We start from the raw sequence: 19,795 nt of genomic DNA on the forward strand, positions 1-19,795 counted from the left end.
ACTTAACAGGATCACGAGGCCCATTTGCACATCAACGTCCTAGAAATTAGGGTGGTGCTTCTAGCGTGCAAGCATTCCATGACTCTCTTCCACTAGGAACTATTGCAATACAGACAAGACAACATATTGGTTGTGTGGTACACAAACAAGGAGGAACCAGGTCTTACCCCCTTTGTCGGAAGGACCTGAGAGTATGGCAGTGGGCGACCTCCTCCCAACACTTTCTGATAGCAATGCAAATCCCGGGGAAATCCAGTGTGATAGCAGACAAACTCAGCAGAGCAATTCTGATGCCTCACGAGTGGTCACTAAAAAGTACAGTTGTGTACACCTACCATAAATGTAGATGTTCGAGTGTCTTCACTGTTGCAGTCATAACTGTAGGGTGCTCCTGCATCTTCTCCAGCCTTTCTTGCCCTAGATGTCAGAAGCCCCCAATAAATCAAAAATGAATCCAACAAGGAAACACAAATACACCACAAAAGAGAAAACAGAGGGGATAGGAGGAACATCTACATTTATGGTAGGTGTACACAACTGTACTATGTTCATCGTGTTTCACTGTTGCAGTCATAACTGTAGGGTGGAATCCCAAAGCAGTGAAAAAGGGAGGAGGTTTAGACAGAAGAAGGGCAGGAGACCACAAAAATAGGCAGAGGCAAAGCCTGCCCTGATCTTAGAATACAAAGGAGATTAGTGCTTGGAAAAAGTATGCACAGAACTCCAAGTGGCAGCTTCCAAGATATCCTTGGTAGGAACTCCTCTGAGAAAAACTGTAGAAGTAGCAGCTGCTCTAGTAGAATGACTTCTCACAGTACCTGGAAACTGTTTCCCATGATGAGTGTAACAAAATCTTATTCCATAAGAAATCCATTTGGAAATAGTTTGTTTGGAAATAGCCTTTCCAAGAGAACTGGAGGCAAAAGAAACAAACAACTGGTTAGATTTTCTGAACTCTTTAGTCTTGTCCAAGTAAAATCGTAAAACTCTGTGCACGTCCAAGGAATGCAAAATCCTTTCCCCTTTATTTTGAGGATTAGGAAAGAAGGTAGAAAGGTGAATTGTTTGATTTAAAGCCACTTTCGAAATCACCTTGGGCATGAAAGTAGGATTGGTCCTCAAGGATACTCTGTCCTGGTGGAAAATAAGGTATGGTTCCACAGCCATGAGAGCTTGCAACTCTGAGACCCTTCTGACAGAAGTCAAAGCCAACAAAAGAACTGTCTTCCAAGATAAAAACTTAATATCTGAAGATGCAGCAGGCTCAAAAGGAGGCAAAGTAAGTTTTTCTAAAACATAATTAAGATCCCAAGCAGGAACAGGAGGGGTGGGAGGGCGCAAAATTCTTAGCCCCTCCTGGAGGTCAAATTCTTAGCCCCCCTCAAAAATTGTCTCACCAAAGGATGAGAAAAAACAGGAGGATCAGAATTGAAATGAGCAGAAATAGCAGAAGCATGAATCTTAATGGAAGAAAAAGAAAGTCCTTTAGACAAAAGATCTGAAAGGTAAAGCAAAATAGAAGAGAGATCAGGTACCAGAGGGTCCGAGCCTCGGTCCTGCATCCAAATACAAAACCTCTTCCATTTAGAGGCATAGGATTTCCTAGTGCTAGGCCGTCTAGCTTCCAGAAGAACATCCAAAACTTGTTTGGGAAGACTAGAAGAAATCAAATTCCTTTGAAGAGCCAAGCTGCCAGGCAAAGGGTCTTGAGATTGGAATGTAGTAACTGACCCTGATGCTGGGACAGAAGAGAAGGGTTCAGAGGGAGAATCCAAGGAGGCTCCAGGAACAGGTGCTTTAAAGTTGGATACCAAAACTGTCGAGGCCAATTTGGAGCAATCAAGATGAGGAACTTGGGCTTGTCCTGTTTTATCTTCAGTAATACCCGAGGTAGAAGAGGAAGAGGAGGGAAGGCATATCCCGAAAGGCTTCTCCAGCTGAAGGACAGGGCATCCACTTTCCAAGCTGTTTTGTGGAAGGACCTGGTGCAAAAACGAGGCAGCTGATGATTGAGATGGGAAGCAAACAGATCTATCTGGGGACATCCCCAAACTGCAGTAATCCTATTGAATAAGTTGGTGTCTAGCATCCATTCGTGAGGATCTGAAATGTTGCTGCTCAGGCTGTCTGCTAAGAGATTCTGTTCTCCTGGAATGAATTGAGCCTGGAGATGTAAATTCAAATTTAGAGCTGTGTCCCATAAAGCCATAGCTAGTCTGCAAAGTGCGAATGAGAACCCCTGCTTGTTTATGTACCACATGACTGTGGTGTTGTTGGTGCGAATTAGCAGAGGCCCTGGTTGCAAAAACTTCTTGAAGGCTAGAAGAGCATTTTGAACTGCCAACATTTCCTTCAGATTGATGTGCCAGTGAAGATGGTCCTTTGTCCAGGTTCCCTGCTGGCAATTGCCTAGAAAATGTGCTCCCCAAGCATAATCCGTCTGTGGTTAGGATTTGAGTAGGTTGAGGTAAGCGAAAAAGCTTTCCGCGCTTAAAGCACACACCCTGGACCACCAGAGGAACTCCTTCTGGAGGCAGGGGATCAGAGGAATCAGAATGTCCAGATCATGGTAATGCTGTGACCATACACTTTTCAGATACCATTGAAGCTTTCTCATATGAAGCCTTGCATTTGGAATCAACAGAATGCAGAAAGCCATGTAGCCCAGTGTCTGCAGGAATTTCCTTGCAGTGAGCTGAGATAGAGTTGCCAAGGTGTTGAAAATTGAAGCCAGCTGTGTTTGTTTTTCTGGAGTGAGGAAGGCCCTTTGTAAGGGTGTATTTAAGAGGGCTCCCAAGAATACCATTTGTTGAGAAGGGATCAAATGTGACTTTTTTGTGTTCACTGAAAATCCCAGCAGGAGGAGAAGACGTTGAACAAATTTCAGATGTTGAAGTAGAAGATCCTTGCTGTCCGCCTGAATAAGGCAGTCGTCCAAATAGGGGTAAATCTGAATCCCCTGAAGTCTGCAATAAGCCACTACTGGTGCCAGGCACTTGGTAAAGACTCTGGGCTAGGATAAAACAAAGGGCAGTACAGAGAATTGAAAGTGTCTCGAACCTGCCTTGAATCTGAGGAATTTCCTCCTGCCTGATGGGAATGTGTAAGTAAGCTTCCTTTAAGTCCAATGTCACCATCCAGGCATCCTGAGATAGCATTGGAAGTAGTTGCTGCAGAGTAAGCATCTTGAATTTTGGAATTTCCAAAAAGGTGTTTAACACAGAAAGGTCCAGAATAGGTCTCCATGAGTTTTGTTTTCTTGGAACCAGAAATAGTCTTGAATAAAACCCTTTTCCCATCTCTGAGAGTGGAACAGGCTCTATGGCTCTCATGGCCAGAAGAGCATCCACTTGATTTAAGGCCTCTGACCATTGATGTTTTGGCAGATCTGGCAAAACCGTAAGCCCTTGGCAGAGTATGAAAGTGGAATTTGTAACCTTTTAAAATCACGTCCAATACCCATCTGTCCTGGGTAATATGAGTCCAATTTCTGTGAAAAAGAGACAGTTTTCCTCCGAGAGGGGCATCCAGGTGAAGGGGTCCTGTAGCCCAACCGAGAGAGTCATTGAGTTTGCTTTCTTTGAGATTGGGATCTGTCTTCTCCCCTTCTAGGTGAAGAAGCAGTCCATTGTCTAGATCTGTAAGAGGCCTGAGCTTGTCCACGACCTCTGGAGCGTCTATATCTTCCCCTTTGAGGCCTGTCAGACGTGGGAAAGGACCAATTTTTGAGGGCCAATTCCTGGAAAATCTAGGAGGCTGAACTTGCAAGAAATCTTTTACTGTTTGCATAGATTTTGCCTTTTCTTCCATCTTTTTAATAACCTCCTCAGCCTTAGATCCAAAATGAACATCATGTTGAACAGGGGCATCTAATAACTTAGCCTTAACCTGTTCAGGTAAACTTTGTTCAGCCAGGCATGTCTCCTGATAACAGTACCAGAGGCTGCAGCCCTGCAAGAAGCATCCAAAGCATCAAAACCACAATGCAAACTATGTTTGTTCACTTGTTCAGTTGCATGCAATACATCCTGAAGTTCCTTATCCTCTGCACATGCAGGAAGGGAAGCAAGCTTTTGCTTTAAAACAAACAAAAGAAATTGCTGATACTTAAACATATGAAACTGGCAATTTAAAGCCCTTACAGACAGGGTAGCAGAAGTATATATCTTTTTTCCCCACCTGTCTAAAGCACGAGAATCCTTCTCAGAGGGAATAGGTTTTTTAGAAGTAGCAACCTTAGCAGCCTTAGAGCCCTGAGAAATAGTTTCAGGATCCGCAGAAGGGTTCTTAAATAAGAATAAATGAGAGTCAGGAACCCTATAAAATCTATCAGGCTTAGAAGGAGCAGGAGGCATGGAATCAGGATTCAAATTAGCCTCAGAAAAAAGCATCATCCACAATGTCAAGAACAGGAGGGATAGCTAAAGGCCTATGCTGAGGAAGAAGAAGAAATTCTCTAAGCCTCTTCTTGGAAGCAGAATACTCCTGACCTTCCCAATGAAAATGTTCCCTCATCTCATGCAAGGTTTCCCCAAAAGAGAAATCTTCAGGCGGAGAGGCAGAGGGCAAGGAGACCTCAGCATCCGAATCCTCATAAGGAGGAAAAGAATATTCCTGATCAGAGGAAGAGAGACAGAAGATACAGAAGATACAGAAGCCTGGTCAGAGGAATCCAGAGGAACATCCTGTCGAGGCCTTTTCTCAGGTGGGGGGTGAGAACCCCTAATCATTAATCATTAAGTAAATCTTCAGCCATCTTTAATAATTGCTTCTGTGTCCTGGGAGTAGATTCAGAAGCAGCTTGAGCAGGAACTTTAGACTTAACAGGAGTCTTTGTCTTTGCCTTTGAAATAGTGATGTGAGTAGGCCTGAAAACCCCCGAAGCGGTACCTGCTGGCGGTGCACAGCGGTTCCAGACCCATCTGAGGGGTCCTGCAGCAGTTAAAATAGTAGGCCTTGATGGCTCCCCATGGGAGTCCCCATCGGTTCAGAAGTGGCGGACGACAGGGGCAAAAAGCGCCTCACTGACGACAGAAACCGGACGCTGGCTCCAGCTGCAACGAGTCCTGTTTGGACCTCGGAGGCCTGTCTTTGTCTTGCGCTTTCTTTGAATTTCGGTGGTGTCCGACGACATCTATAATTGAAGCGTCTGCCAAAATAATTTAGAGCCCAGTCATACCTGCTGATAGCAATGAGAGTTGAACCTGGCACAGAACCGACAACAAGAACGTGTGGTCAGGGCCTAAGCAGGGTAACAGTAAGAGTGGAAATCTTTATGAGGTATTTGTTTTATACAATTATTAACTTTTTCTGACATCGGAGGAACAAGAAAAGATTAGCTTTGAGAAGAGAAGTAAGAACTTCAGACCGACAACAACAAAATACTGTTCGAAAAAAAAACCACAAACGACACTGCGAGCTGCTTTCCACCGCACAGCAAGAAAGACTGGAGAAGATGGCGTCGGCTGAGGGCTATGTACCAGAGCATACTGACGTCAGCTTGTACCGCCTTGTGCTGGACGACCCAGACTTTGGGATTCTGGCCGACCTCGGGCTGCCTGCCGGCAGGAGCACCCTACAGTTATGACTGCAACAGTGAAACACGATGAACATCAAGAAGTAGCGGAAATGATTTTCTGCAAATGGGCTCAGCCTTGCTGCAACCTTTTTCCCATATCCAAGAATGTCAAATACAGCAGCTATCTTGTCCTTATCCCCCTCTCTGGGGGAGTCACCAAGGGATGCACTTGTACATGATTGGGTATCAATGGAAAGGGAGGAAAGGCATAGAGGAGACCCGAGGGCCAAAGTTCTTCAGAAAGCCAATTCCTTGGGAAGGAATTTGATACTCATCACCCCTTACTGGCCTCATCAAATCTGGTTCCCCTTCCTTTGGCCTCATCTTCAGCAGGAGCCGTGAATTCTGGACCTTCTAACTCATGCATCAGGGATGCTCCATCCCTCCCTTCAAGCCCTTAAATTGACAGCTTAGCTGCTCCAATTCCAAACATTGCCAGACTCCCTAACCTTTCTCCATCAGTGAAATGTATCTTGATCTCATCCCATAAGGCTTCAGCAGGGAAGTTATATACAAGCAAATGGAAGAGATTTTCTTCTTGGGCTTTGAATAACCACATTGATCCCCTCTCTGCCCCTATAGCTTCCATTCTTGAATTCTTGGCAAATATATTAATTGAGGGTGCAGCTGTAACTACTACTCGAGTTCAGTTAGCAGTGACATCTATTTTCCACATAGGTGAATCGGGGCTGAATGTGATGTCCCACAGACTTTGCAAGGCTTTTCTTAAGGGTGCTATTTTATTAAGACCACCCATTAAAGCGCCTCCAGCACCATGGGACCTAAACTTTGTGTTATCCCATTTGATTCTTCCTCCTTTTGAACCTGCACCATCCTGTGAGCTTAAAGTTTTTATCTTGGAAGACAATCCTTTTAATAGCCATCACTTCTGCTAGAAGAGTTTCAGAGCTTCAAGCACTGTAAATAAAGCCCCCCTACATGCTTTTCCACAAAGACAGAGTATCCCCATGAACAAACTCATCCTTTCTACCCAAAGTATGCTCAGGATCTAATCTGAACCAATCCAGAGACCTACCAGTTTTTTTTCCCCAACTATGGCGACTAGGCAGAATATATGCTACACTAACTAGATGTACATAGGCAATTGGGCTTCTACTTGCATAGGACAAAAGAACTTCAGAAAATCTGACCAATTTGTATCATTTTCAGACTATAAGAAAGGTGCTCCTGTATCAAAAGTCACACTTTCAAAATGGCTATCAGATTTTATTACTTTTACTTACAAATCTCAAAAGAAAGAACTTCCCAAGAAAGTAAAATGTCATTCTACAAGAGCCATAGCAACATCTTCTGCTTTTCAGGCGAGACTACCCATTGATACCATTTGTGCTGCAGTAACATGGGCAAGGCCTCATAACTTTATCATTCATTACAAAAGTGGATTTGGCCTCCAGGAACAGGGCCTCTTTTGGGTCTACTGTTCTGAAGAATATTCTTCCGTGAGCCACCCAAGAAATATGGTGCTAGGGACACCGTCCCAACCAGTTAAGAATGTAGGCGAGACAGGACAACATCACATAAAGAAGTTATGTACTCACCATAACGTTCCATGTGTGTTGTCCATCTCACCTTCATTCTTACATCCCACCCTCCTTCGCCCAACCTTTAGCTCCTGGAAGACAGATCAGTTACAATTGTGAAATAAATGTTCTCTGACCTTCTTCATAGCTCTATAAGTTTGTTGACAGTTTTATTGGTACCTACTGTTATATCAGGAAACAAGATCTGGGGAGCTTTCCTAGGGCATAATGGGATAAGGGTTACAGCCACGAGCAAGTGGAAGATCTCAAGCCTTTGTATAAGGCTGAGTCGGAAGGCGAGATGGACAACTCACATGGAACTTTACGGTGAGTACAGGTTTGAAGATGAAAGTGGATGTGGCAACATGTGGCTGCTGGGCAGAGTTGGGATTAGATGTTGGTAAATCTTTAGGGATGCTATACTATCTGTGAAATAAGAGTTGAATTTTATTGCAGTTTGAGTGGTGAGTTATTGGGACAAGAGTTAAAAGTGAATTTTTGGCCAGGATGTAAGACTTATTTAATGGCTGACCAGATTTTTTTAGGGTTGTGTTTACTGTTGTTCAGAATGTTGTTACAGTATTTCTTTTTAATTAATTTGATTTTTATTGTGGTTGTGCAGCATTCTGAAGTTTGTGATACTGTGGTATTTTATATTTTTGCTATTCTTTCCACACCTTTTCTCTATCTTGCATTAGCACTATTCTTTCTGGATAGTCAATTGTTCACTATTTGTTTTTATTCTCTTCCTTCTAGGAGGTGCAAGGCTATTTAAGGGTATTTAGGAAAGTTGCAATGAATTCATTTGCAGCAGGAGGATTTTTAGGATGTTCCAGTTAATAGAAGATAGGGTAGTAATGAATATTTCTAGGTTAATCTTAGATAGGTTGCATATGGCTTTATAAAGATGCTGTTTAAGTGTGTGAGACGCCTGGTTGTACAGCTTGGGTGGTGGTCACTGACAGAATCTGACATTGTACCAGTGGTGGTGGATTTACTAGGGTCTGATACTAGGATCCAGACTAATAAGGAGTTTGATGTTCTGCTTTAAACTGTATGAGTTCATGGGATCATAGGAGGTTACTAGGTTAATGACCGTAGGGCCCTTTCAAGCCTAGCCAAGTTTTAGGTTCACAGGTTCGGAGTTTACCCCTACTTCCACAATCAGTACCTATTGCCCCTGTCCAAGGGGGACACGGGCGGTGAATTAACAGTTGGTTACCCATCCAATCATCCAGAGTGTGTTTTTAAAGGGCCAATGAGGTTCTCTGCTTGCCATGAAGCAGGAATCTGCTCCAAAGGTGTGGTAACCTCTGGGAGACAACTCCGTCCCTCTAGCAGGCCCTATTAATATCACATACCACGTTAAGGTCTTTAGTGAGAGTAATCCATGTACCATTTGACTTTGAGATATGCAACATTTCCAATAAAGCAGAGTCAAAGATTGCCTTATATGCAAGGCAGAGATCGCCTCCAAGTGGTCTGTATGAAACAGAATAAAGTGGCAGTGATTTCAGATGATTCTAACAAGACAGATACCAAAAACATTGACTTTTCCTTGTGAGGAACCTTTGTGGTCTCTCCAATTGATGCAGGTGCTTGGAAAAGTACATACCAAAAGAGGGACTGTACTCAGTTATTGGCCCGATGAGGGAAGAGTACAGGGAGGTTACTTTTTTTTTCTGGAGGCAATGCTTTAATTATGAGATGAGAAATATAGAATGCCCTTCTTATCACTGTGATGACATGGTGATCAAAGGTAAGGTTGCTGTCAACCTGTGTGCCCACGTCTCTCACCACAGTGTGTGTACTTATGGTGTTATTGATGTGGCAGTTAGCAGGAACATCGCTCTTACCGAAAGGGATAACACAACACATTTTTTGCAGTGAGTTTAAGGCCATGACTTTGTCATCATTTGTTTGTGTAAGACGCTCTTGTAGGATGTTGACATCACTTGGAAATTCTAGGACTTATCCCAGTTTGCAGTCATCAGCAAACATTGACCCATCTAATGATATAAGGGTTGATACCTATCTGGGTGAGCTCATCAATGATGCCTGAGTGGGGGATAATGTCAAAGGCCTTGGCTAAGTCTAGTAGGCAGTATGCATGGATGTCCCCTCGTCAAGGGCCTTAGTAACTGTCTCAAAGAAGTCCACCAGGTTTAACAGGCATAATCTCCCTTTGACAAATTCAAATTAAGTAGGGTCAAGTGTTTGAAGATTACCTATATCATTGTTCATAAGGTCCATGATGATACACTCCATAGCCTTGCAGATAAGGCTAGCCAGGCTAATAGGTCTATATTTCCTGGGGTCAGTGGAAGCATTACCCTCTGTGCAAGGGAATAATGGTGGCCTTTTTCCATTCAGCTGGGATAAAGCCGGTGCTTAGACTATGAATGAAAAAAGTACCCAGTGGTGTTGATAATTGTTTGAGCCCATGTAAGACGCAGACTGGGATGTTATCAGGTCCCGTAGATGCTGTTTTTTTTACCTTAATGAGGACGTTCACGACCTGCTCTTTAAAGATACAAAGGGGTACGCGTGGCAGGGACAGGGGAGTGAAGTTTTCACAAAACCTGTCGGCTAACAGGTTAGCAATGCCCACAGACTGGAGGTAGCGGAGTTACAGTTTATGTCCAACCAATTGATAGTGACATCACCTAGTAGTATTTTTTCTTGTGGAATTGTTAAGGATATCCAATACAGCATATCTTCCACTGTAGCTGTATTCTTGTCAGAAGGGATATGAAGGGCAGTAATACACATTTGTGTATTTTCGGGAAAGAAAGAAGTGCCACTGAACTGAATTTTATTATTGGTTTCTTGTATAGTATACATGTTGAGAACACATAACGGGTTAAGATCGCTGAACTGATCATACTTCTTGTAGTGCATGGAGATTTGTCTGCTCCATGTACTACTAGTTACAAAAAAAAAATGTAGAAAGCAGGTAAAACATATAGCGCTGTCAAACAGGCAGCATCACAACTCTTAAATTCTTGGTTAAGAATTGTAGATGAATCAAAAGATAATGGGAGGGACAAAATCAAAATCAGGGACAGTTTTTAAATACTAGTCTTATTCACTTAAAGTTAACAGAACAGGTTTTCTACCAATATGCATTTTCTGATCAATAGGAAGTACAAAACTCCAATGTCTGGTATTACTGACTAACTGAAATCCTCAGGAGATTTACCAGAAAAATAAAAACATTTAAGAAAGACACAGTGAAAATACAAGACAAATTCAAATACAGTCGAGTGGCATGAAAATACAGAAATGGAGCACTTTTACCTTCTGTCCTTGATTAGACCTAGCAAGAGACCAGATCATAACAGCACTTAGAGGGGTACTTAAGAATGGTTAAAGGACAAGTACTAATACTGAAGACATGTAGTTTTAGTGTAGAAATATAATGGGGAAGGCAACTTGGATTCGTCACACAGGTGGGGTGCATCTCTTGCTGTAGCAGTGCAAGCCCTCCATGATGTTAGAAGTCAGCTCACTTCCTGTGCAGTCTATCTCACAAACCTCACAGACTCTGCAAGATGGGCTCCAGATGATAAACAATCAAACAGCTTACAAATGATGTGGACTCAAGGAATCACACTGTCATGGAATGATAAGACCTACACATTAACTAGGAGTACTGGGGGGTATTTTATAAAATAAGTACATTCCAGTTGTTCTGTACAATGCTCAAAAGCTGCCTTTATTCAAATGTCCAATTTGCCACACCAAAATCTGTAAAATAGCCTGACATTTCTTCTGAAAAATCCTAATTTAAATGACTGGACTTTTACCTCAAGTCTCCAACCTAGATAATCTTCCCACCCTCATTATTCTGGAGGGGTCTCAGGACCTCACTGGTGGGGCTACTCCAAGAACATGCGCTTCATTACAGCTTGGACCTAAACTCTACACTTCAAGATCAATATAAAAAGTTGAAGTCTACCTCGATGGTTTCATGCCTCTAAATAAATGAATGGCTGTATTCCAAAAACTGATATGAAGACAGCAACTGTCCTGTAACATCTCAGTGAATAATACTTTGTTAGGAAAAGTTTCAAGAGGCTGGCCTACAGATTGCATCAGCAGGATCTGGCCAAGTAAACCACAACCTGGAAATACAAGAAAACAGAACTCCATTTGCATATCACATTTAAAGCTTGCAGCAGACTCTCTTTCAAAAAATTATTATATCAGCTTCAGGTGTTAACCGTACATAGGGTGCTTTTACAATGTATGTGCTTGTGACACAGGCAAAGTTGAATAATAATAATGTAAATGAAACCAGTGCTCTAATCAATATATACTTTCATGCTGTTGAAATGTATTCGTGTGCATGCCATTAAATAAAATGTAAGGTTTCTTCAGATTTATAAAACTGAACCACAGGAGCTATTACTAGAATGGATTAGTTTGCTCCCACCCCATTGGGCAGCTCCTTCTATTTCCAGCACCTACTACTCGATTTTGTATAGTCTACCTTCTGGAGATACCTCCCCTCCCCATGTTTTAATGTCACAAATTTTGACTACATTTAAGGATTGCAATCCCCAGTTGCATATCTTAACCCATTCCTCTTCCCAGAAGCACTTGTTCCAAGGGGATATGAGCATATAAAATAATTCTTCAAACATTATGAGAAGCCTTACATTTTATTTATTAATCAGTTAACTGAAGAGGTCTGCAAACCTGTTTTAGTCAGAAATTAGTCCACAAGGGCAAGGGTAAATACTACACAAACTCGGAGACTCCGACTACAAAAATAGTGCAAACACAAAACAGACTGCTAAAACAAAGATCATAACTTGAAACCCAAATATTTTCAAGTGTGTGCCCAGTACATTTCTTCTACTTTTTTAATTTATCCCAAAACTCCCGTACCTTGGGAGTAAGAAGAATTCTCTCAGATACAGAAATGCTCATCTTATATAACAATTACAACTGCACTTTGGTATCTCTGTCAGTGCTGCATCACACTTGTGTCTGGCACCCACTAAAGGCGGGCAAGGCAGACAGTTTAGTATAGCAATCTACAAGTTTTGGGGTTCAGAAAGAAACCAGAATACCTACCAAATTTCACAAAGGCAGGAACTAGAAGGAAAGCTCGAAATTGGGTCTATATTAGCTAGTCGAAGTGTCAAAAGAGCGAACACTCTTGCATCGACTGTTAATATGCGAACACACAAATGTTGAACATACAGAACAAGTGATTTTTTTCCCTGAGGTGGGGGTGTGGGGGGGGGTCGCTGCTCCAAAAAAAAAAGAAAAAAAAAATCTACAAACAAAATAAAGTGGGGGGCTTCTCCCCTACACCCCCCTACTTAAATATACCAACTCTGACATCGCACCACAGTGGAGGAAACGGCAAAGTCCTGACAATGGCCCAGGAAAAAAAATTGCAGTTCCGCCCGGTCAACATCGTGTGTTTTCGCATATTAGCAGTCGATGAAAGAGCATTCGCTCTTTTGACCCTTTGACTAGCTAATATAGATCCTTGAACTCCACACTCCACGGCTGAGAGGCAGATATCTTACCGCTGTGTCACAGTACCACCCTTTTAAACAATGCAATTAACTATGCTCCAAAATATTACACCAGGCTACATTATGACCTACCCACTGGACTCTGTTGAATGCTAAATTAATCTCCCTTTTCAACATTATTACACAGGAGTCATTTCAATCTACTGTTCCTCTTTCCTGCAAATCTGCCACAATCTCATAAATTCATAAATCTAGAAAAGACCAAATGTTCTTTCCACATTATTGCTACTGCAGTCTTAAATTCAGATTATACAGAGCTGTATCATATCCATCCTGGTGTGGTAAGATCCATGGACATTTGTCAAAGGCTGCCAAATACAGGATAACAATGGAATTAAAACATTAATACCTTCTCCCTGATTTCAAGTTTAGATACCATAACAGAATTCAACAGACTGAAATGGGAAATGTGGCATCTTGATCTGAAAGCAATGTTTTACCCCAAAAATTCACTTGTATGTTGTATGTCTCATACTCAGGGCACAAGCTGCTGACAAATACCAGAGTCTTATTCCAAGCCTTTTCTATTGAAAACAGGAACTAGACAAGTTTGCCTACTGCTCCTCAACAACTTTCCCTTTGTACATCAACCCCCTTGCTAAAACAATCTGACAGCACACTAAATTCAATAGGATAACTCTAAATGATGCCCAGTGAAGATTACCTTGATTTTCAGGTACAGCCTTGTAACTCTGTTCATTCTCTACCACCTTTTTCGACAAGTTTCATGACTATGGAGCACATCTGAACATCACTGTTATTATCAGTCATTTTAAACTTTCAACTAGAGCACTTTCTAGCATAGGATGTACTTTCTGAATAAATCAAAAATCAGCTATCAAGACGGGAATTGAACTAATTTTATAAAATAACCAGACAAAATGTCAGAAATCTACTTATTTTCTGCACTAAAAAGCGTTTTGAAAACTTGGACAAAGAATAGTTATGTAAAATCTTACCATAATCATAGATGTTCTTCTCTTCCATGTTGCAGCATTCTAGCTGTGGGATTTCCTGCCCCCAGGTGACTTGTACGTCGACTCTTATACAAAAGCTTCAGCTTGGCTGTTGCAGTATGTGTGCAATGTCAGATGCAAGGCAATAAACCAGGGGCCTTAAATGTGACATGCACGCACAATCCTCAGAACTTGAAGGCCAGCAGGTAGAGAAGAAGGCCCAGCAGGAGGAATGCCAGTGGTTTTCAGGTATGTGACCATGGTTGTCCTACAGTAGCATAGATAGGTCCAGGTATTAGCTGGGACAAAAGGAGAGTGAATTGGGGGTAATGGTGGGTGGGAAGGAATTCTGCACCATGGAAGAGAAGGACATCTATGGCTATGGTAAGATTTTACAACAACTATTCTAGGTCCTTCTATTCCTATGTTGCAGTATTCAACTTGTGGGAGAGTACCACAGCTTAAGCGGATGAGAGGGTGGCGGATGCTGAGGAGGATTCTACAAGGCCCTGTAGGATTTCCCTGGCGAATCCTGCCCATGCTCTGGAGACTTGGTCAAGTTTGTAATGTTTGGTGAAAGTGTGGATATGTGGCTGCTTCCATAATGGATGCTGTGTCCACACCTTTTATGAAAGTCTTGGAGGCGGCCACAGCCCTAGTGGAATGGGCCTTTACTCCCACTGGGTTTTTTTTTCCATGGTGGGAGTAACAGACACAAATAGTTTTTCTGATCCAGCTTGCGATGGTTTGTTTGGAGACTGCCTTGCCCAGGGCCTCTGGGGTGAAAGGAGACAAAGAGCTGCTTAGATTTCCTAATGGTTTTGGTTTTGTCCAGGTAGAATCTTAGTTGCCTGTGCACATCCATGGAATGCAGTATCCTCTCCCCTTCACTAGTGGGGGAGGGAAAGAAAGTAGGTAGATGGATAGATTGGTTTAGAGACAAGGGGGGGGGCATAAAGAAATTTCCTCTCCCAAGAGATGTTGAAAGCGTCCACTCTCCATGCTAGAGGGGAGTAGGTCTTTGAGCAGAAGGTCTGCAGCTACCTGTTCTGAGGGGGAGGCAAACAAGTCTATTTGTGGAGTACCCCACAGGTGGAGTATGTCTAAGAAGACCCCCCCCCCTGTCCAGCATCCATTCGTGCTGTGGGGAGGAAGTCCTGCTTAGGAGACCTGCTTGCTTGTTTTCCTGCAAGGGGGTATAGGTCACCTGCAGAACCAAGTTGTGGTGAAACGCTAGGTCCCATATCAGCAAGGTCAGTCTGCACAGGCCTTTGTTCCTCCCAGTTTGTTGAGGTACCACATAACAGTGGTATTCGGTCACTATCAGGAGCACCCCTGGTACCTGAAGGGGAATAAAGGTCTTTAGAGCTAGGAAGACTGCTGTCATTTCCCTGACATTGATGTGCTTGGCCTGAAGAGAGGGGTGCAACTTTTCTTGAACCCTGTAGGATGCCAGTGTCACCCCCCCCAACCTGAATCTGAGGCATCTGTATGCATTGTTTGGGTTGGGGTGGGGGGACGGAGTGGGAGTCCTGGGGTTTAGTTTGACTTGCTGGATCCACCAGCTGATTTCTGTCTTTAGACAGGGAAGGAGGGGAATAACCTGTTCTAAGTGATGTAGGTGTTGGGACCAAATGATTTTGAGGTACCACTACAGCATGTGCATGTGCATTCTGGCCAGTGGTAGCATGGTGGTGGGTTGCTGCCATTAAGCCCAGGAGATGAAGAAATTGCCTTGCCGTCACCTTCTGGGAGTGTAGGGATTCCTGGAAGTGGAAAGTCAGGGATAGAACCTTGTCCTGTAGGAGAAAGGCCTTCATTTTGTCCATTCTGATTCTGCAGCCTAGGAAAATCTTTTCCTGCCCTGGGTTCAATGAGGACTTTGGAAGGTTGATGGTAAACCCTAGATTTTGCAGAAGGGACATGGTAAAGTGCAGGTGCTTTGAGATGGTATTTCTGGACTCTGCTACGATTAGGATGTCATCCAGATATGGGTAAATCTGGACACCCTAAGTTCTGCAGAAAGCAATGGCTGGGGCTAGGCACTTTGTAAAGACTTGGGGGGGGGGGGGGGCAGTGTATAAACCAAAGGGCAAGGCAGTAAATTGGAAATGACAGGAAGGTCCAGAGAAACACAGGAATTGTCTGTGGGAAGTCCTGATGGGTATGTGCAGGTAGGCTTCTTTTAGGTCCAAGATGGCCATAAAGGCCTTGGCTGGAATGAGAGGCAGCAGAGTGGGGAGTGACAACATTTTGAACAATGGTATCTGAAGGTGTTGATTTAGAAAGGAAAGGTCTAAGATAGCTCTCCAGGGCCCATCTTTTTTGGGGACCAGGAAGAGACAGGAGTAGAATCCCTTTCTTTCCTGTCTTGCGGGGACAGGTTCTATGGTGCCTAGCCTTAGCAGGTCTAACAAAACTTGTGGCAGGAGATGAACCTGTTTTTGGGGGGAATGGAATACCTTTCCTGGGAGTTTTTTTCTTTCCAGGAAAGGAAGTAACCTTTTTGGATAATGGATAGGACACCCATTGGCCTGTGGTGATGGATTGCCAGAAGGGGAGACAGTGGGGAAGGTGTGCAGAGAGTGGTAGGTGGGCAAGGCAGTCGCGCATTATTGGGACCTCTTCTGTCCTGAAAGGATTGCCTGGGCTGAGGAGGTGGTGCAGTAGGTCTGGACGTGGTAGGTCTTCTTGACCCTCTTCTAGATCTGTAAGAGGAAGTGGCTGTCTGAGGAGGATTATGCCTTACAAAGGTGGTTTTAGCAGGGTAGTTCCTATAATACCTGGGAATGGGGACACCAGCAGATGTTTGATGCCCTGTAATTCTTTACCTTTTTCCTGCAGATTCCTGAAAAGGTCTGCAGATTGTTTACCAAAAAGGAAATTGTGATCCAGGTGGGCATCCAACATCTGGGAGTTGAAATATTCTGGTAAATTCTGGAGTCTCAGCCAGGAGTATCTCCTGAGGACAGAAGCAGATGCTGCAGAGTGGGCAGATGCTTCTGCAGCATTGTAGCTGCATCTGATGCAGTGCCTGGCTACTTGCTGGGCCAAGGACAGTTTGGAGGTATTGTCAGTCCTAATGGGACTGTCAAGAATAGAAGCCACCGTGGAGGAGGCTTGAGATACTAAGTCTAGAGCATACTTAGTCATATGGGTCTGATAATTTATGGCTCTGAAAGCCAAAGTGGAGGATGTGTATACCTTCTTGCCCATCCTATCCATACATTTGCTATCTTTATCGGTGGGTAGGAGGGAGGCAGAAGGCACCAGTCTAGACTGTTTATCTTGAGCGGTGGCAATGACAGCTGGGTCCACCAAGTAGGGAGGCTTAACTAGGAATTTCTGCTCCTCTGGCACTTTATAGAAGCGGTCAGTGCACTTAGAGGCCGGAGGCTGGGAGTTTGGGGCCTTAGAAGCTGAATTAAAGGCATCCAAGTAAGCAGGTAGAACCGCAGGGACAGCCGAAGTGGACGGTGATTCCACTTGAAGCACCTCAAAGTATCTTTTTTGGGTGTCAGTCATTTGGGAAGTATCCCATTTGAAGTAACCTTTCATCTTGGTGATGGCCTCACCAAATGTAATATCCTCAGGTGGAGAATTCCCTTCCACAGATTCCTCATCAAAAGAATAATACTCTCCTGGGGAGAACCAATGTGGGATGTATATGAAATAGAATCCTCTGAGGAAGAAAAGGAAGAATCATGCTCTTCCTCCCTAACTTGAGAAGTCATGGGTGGGAGGGAAGAGGCAGATGCAAGCCTAGGGCTCAGTAAAGGCAGTGTAGTAGAGACTGAGGCTGAAGGCCCAAGGGCCATAAAGGCCAGCTCGACAGAGGAAGTGAAGACCTGCCAATCTTGTATGACTTCTGTAGAGAAGGAGGTATGCTTGGTTTTCTACTTCTTTTTGGCCGGGGTAGAAGTAGGAATTGGCCTGGCATCAGGTTTCGAAGTTAACATTTCTGAAGTCTGGATCCTGGTTGGAGGTACCACAGAAACTGGTTCCCCCTTGACATCGACAGTAGTCAGTGTCTGGCTATGCTCCAAGGACATGCCGGTTGTCGGCTGTGCAACGGCCTCCTCAAGGGACATTGTTGAAGTTGACAGATCCGCCAAGCGCACCTTAACTGTTAGATCGGCAGTTGGCGGGGGCGTAGGGAAGCAGAGCATCAGCCAAGGAAGGCCTAGGAATCTTGGCCTTCTTGAGCAGAGGTTCGGGTGCAGCCTCTAATGCGGAATCAATTCTAAGGGTTAACCATTTAAGCCACTGGTTTTCTAGGTAGAGGTTTACAGCAGCCAGACAGATGCATAAGGTCTTTGGCACAAATGACTGACAAATTGAGTAGAAGGAATGATCATGTTCCCGACCTAAGCAAAAAACACACCTATGATGGGAGTCTTTATGGGGTATCTGGCGTCCACATTGGCACTTGCCCTTTTTACCTGACATCAGCTAAAGGCTACAACAACCAAGCCTAAGCAATAACAATCAGCAAAACAAGAAAAACAGAAACCAATGGGTTACTTAGCTTTATTGATGTGACGTCTGTGAAGGAGCAATTTTACGATGCGTAGGTCGTCTGCGGCTGAAAAGTTCAGAGTCTGTGTGCAGACTTCACATTTAAGGCCCCTGGTTTATGGCCTTGCGTCTGATGTCCCATGCACGCTGCAACAGCCAAGCTGAAGCTTTTGTATAAGAGCCGACATACAAGTCGGCTGAGGGCAGGAAATCCCACAAATAGAATACTGCAACACAGGAATAGAAGGACATAAAATTTTCCACCAAGATAATACAATACATATCAGTGCACAAATATTTTACATTTTAAATCTTAGTCTATTAATCTTTACCTAACAAAGTATCTCTCCAGGGAATACCTCAACTTTGCCAAGTATCTAAAACATTCTTATTAAACCAAACCAGCAGTCCTCTCAGGCTCATAAAAGTTGTCACATTTTTCAAGAGTTTCTTTCAAAAGTGCACATATTTCCAAATCTGCGACTTGTGTTTTGCTCCACCCACTCCTCACCCATCACCCTCTGTATTCATCTTTTCACATGGACAGTTTGCACATCCTTGATGGAATCATTCCTTGTGGGCAACATTTGTGGTCCCTTCCAGGTTTCTTTTCTCCAATGCAGATTCTAAACTAATACTCGCAATCATTTTAAGCTGAAGCCTCAATAACCCATCAGTTTGGGAATCTTGGACTTTGCTCATTTTACTGAATATTTTGTCTGGAAAAACTTCCATTTTCTTTTCTACTGCTATATTCTCCAAAAACTGCAAAGCACTCCCTTAATGGCAATCTGACGACACTCCATCCACATGGAAATGTACTTGGCATCATGGCCTCCCTAGTAGTTAAAGAAATCTATCATGTCAGGTTGAGAGAACAGTATCACCGTGTTGTAACACTCCATACAGACTGTATTGCACAGTAGTACCAAATGAAAGGCTATCAAATAAGGTCTTAGCATTACAGTATCTAAATAAAGCAAGTGATCACTAACTAAAAAGAGTTAACCCTATTTCAAGAAGCATCTTGTTATTTACTTACTTTTGGGACTGCTGGCTACTTCTCGCCCACCAAAATCTTCTTTCACAGAAGCCTCACCACTGTCAAGTTCCTGGTCATCCTCCAGAAGTGATATTACTGGATTTGGATCAGATATTGCAGCTGTTAGAAAATACAATATTTCATCAGCAAGAGCACTGTAGTATGAATGAAAGTTATACGCTCCCCATAAAACCATCTCTTGATGAATAGGAGCTGAACAAACATCGAGGGATATATGCTGGAAAAAGGTCTGAGTGGTAGCCACTGCTCCACTTTCGTCTGCTACAGGTATGTCAGAGATTTATTATACTGTTCATTGCAACATTTAAAGCAATCAGAATAGCTACCTGGACAAAGTTAGCTTACAAACTTTGGATCCCAAGTTTTCACTGGAAAATGTAACAAATAATTGTGAATTTTTTCAAACCGACTTGGTTTTAGTCATATAAACTCTAACCTGTCCATGGACATCCATCCAGTGTAATAAATATTTACTTTTGTTGGAATAATCAAGACAAAATACAGGTGCATGACCTGACTGACTGGTTTTTCACAGTGGCTATCCTAAAAATAAAGAAAAGATTAGTTTGCAAGTACACTTA

General features: G+C 43.2%; 1 protein-coding gene across 1 annotated transcript in view; it reads right to left on the reverse strand.

The window, feature by feature from the left end:
• LOC122797772 (zinc finger imprinted 2-like) overlaps positions 1-19,795 on the reverse strand; it is a 354,512-nt gene that overhangs the window by 134,728 nt on the left and 199,989 nt on the right. Inside the window, exon 6 of the mRNA XM_044066294.1 lies at positions 19,194-19,313. Coding sequence (XP_043922229.1) covers positions 19,194-19,313 — 120 coding nt within the window. The remainder of the gene's footprint in view (positions 1-19,193; positions 19,314-19,795) is intronic.

The sequence above is a fragment of the Protopterus annectens genome, chromosome 3.part1 (assembly GCF_019279795.1).
Source record: "Protopterus annectens isolate FY-2018-M chromosome 3.part1, PAN1.0, whole genome shotgun sequence".
NCBI lineage: Eukaryota > Metazoa > Chordata > Ceratodontiformes > Protopteridae > Protopterus > Protopterus annectens.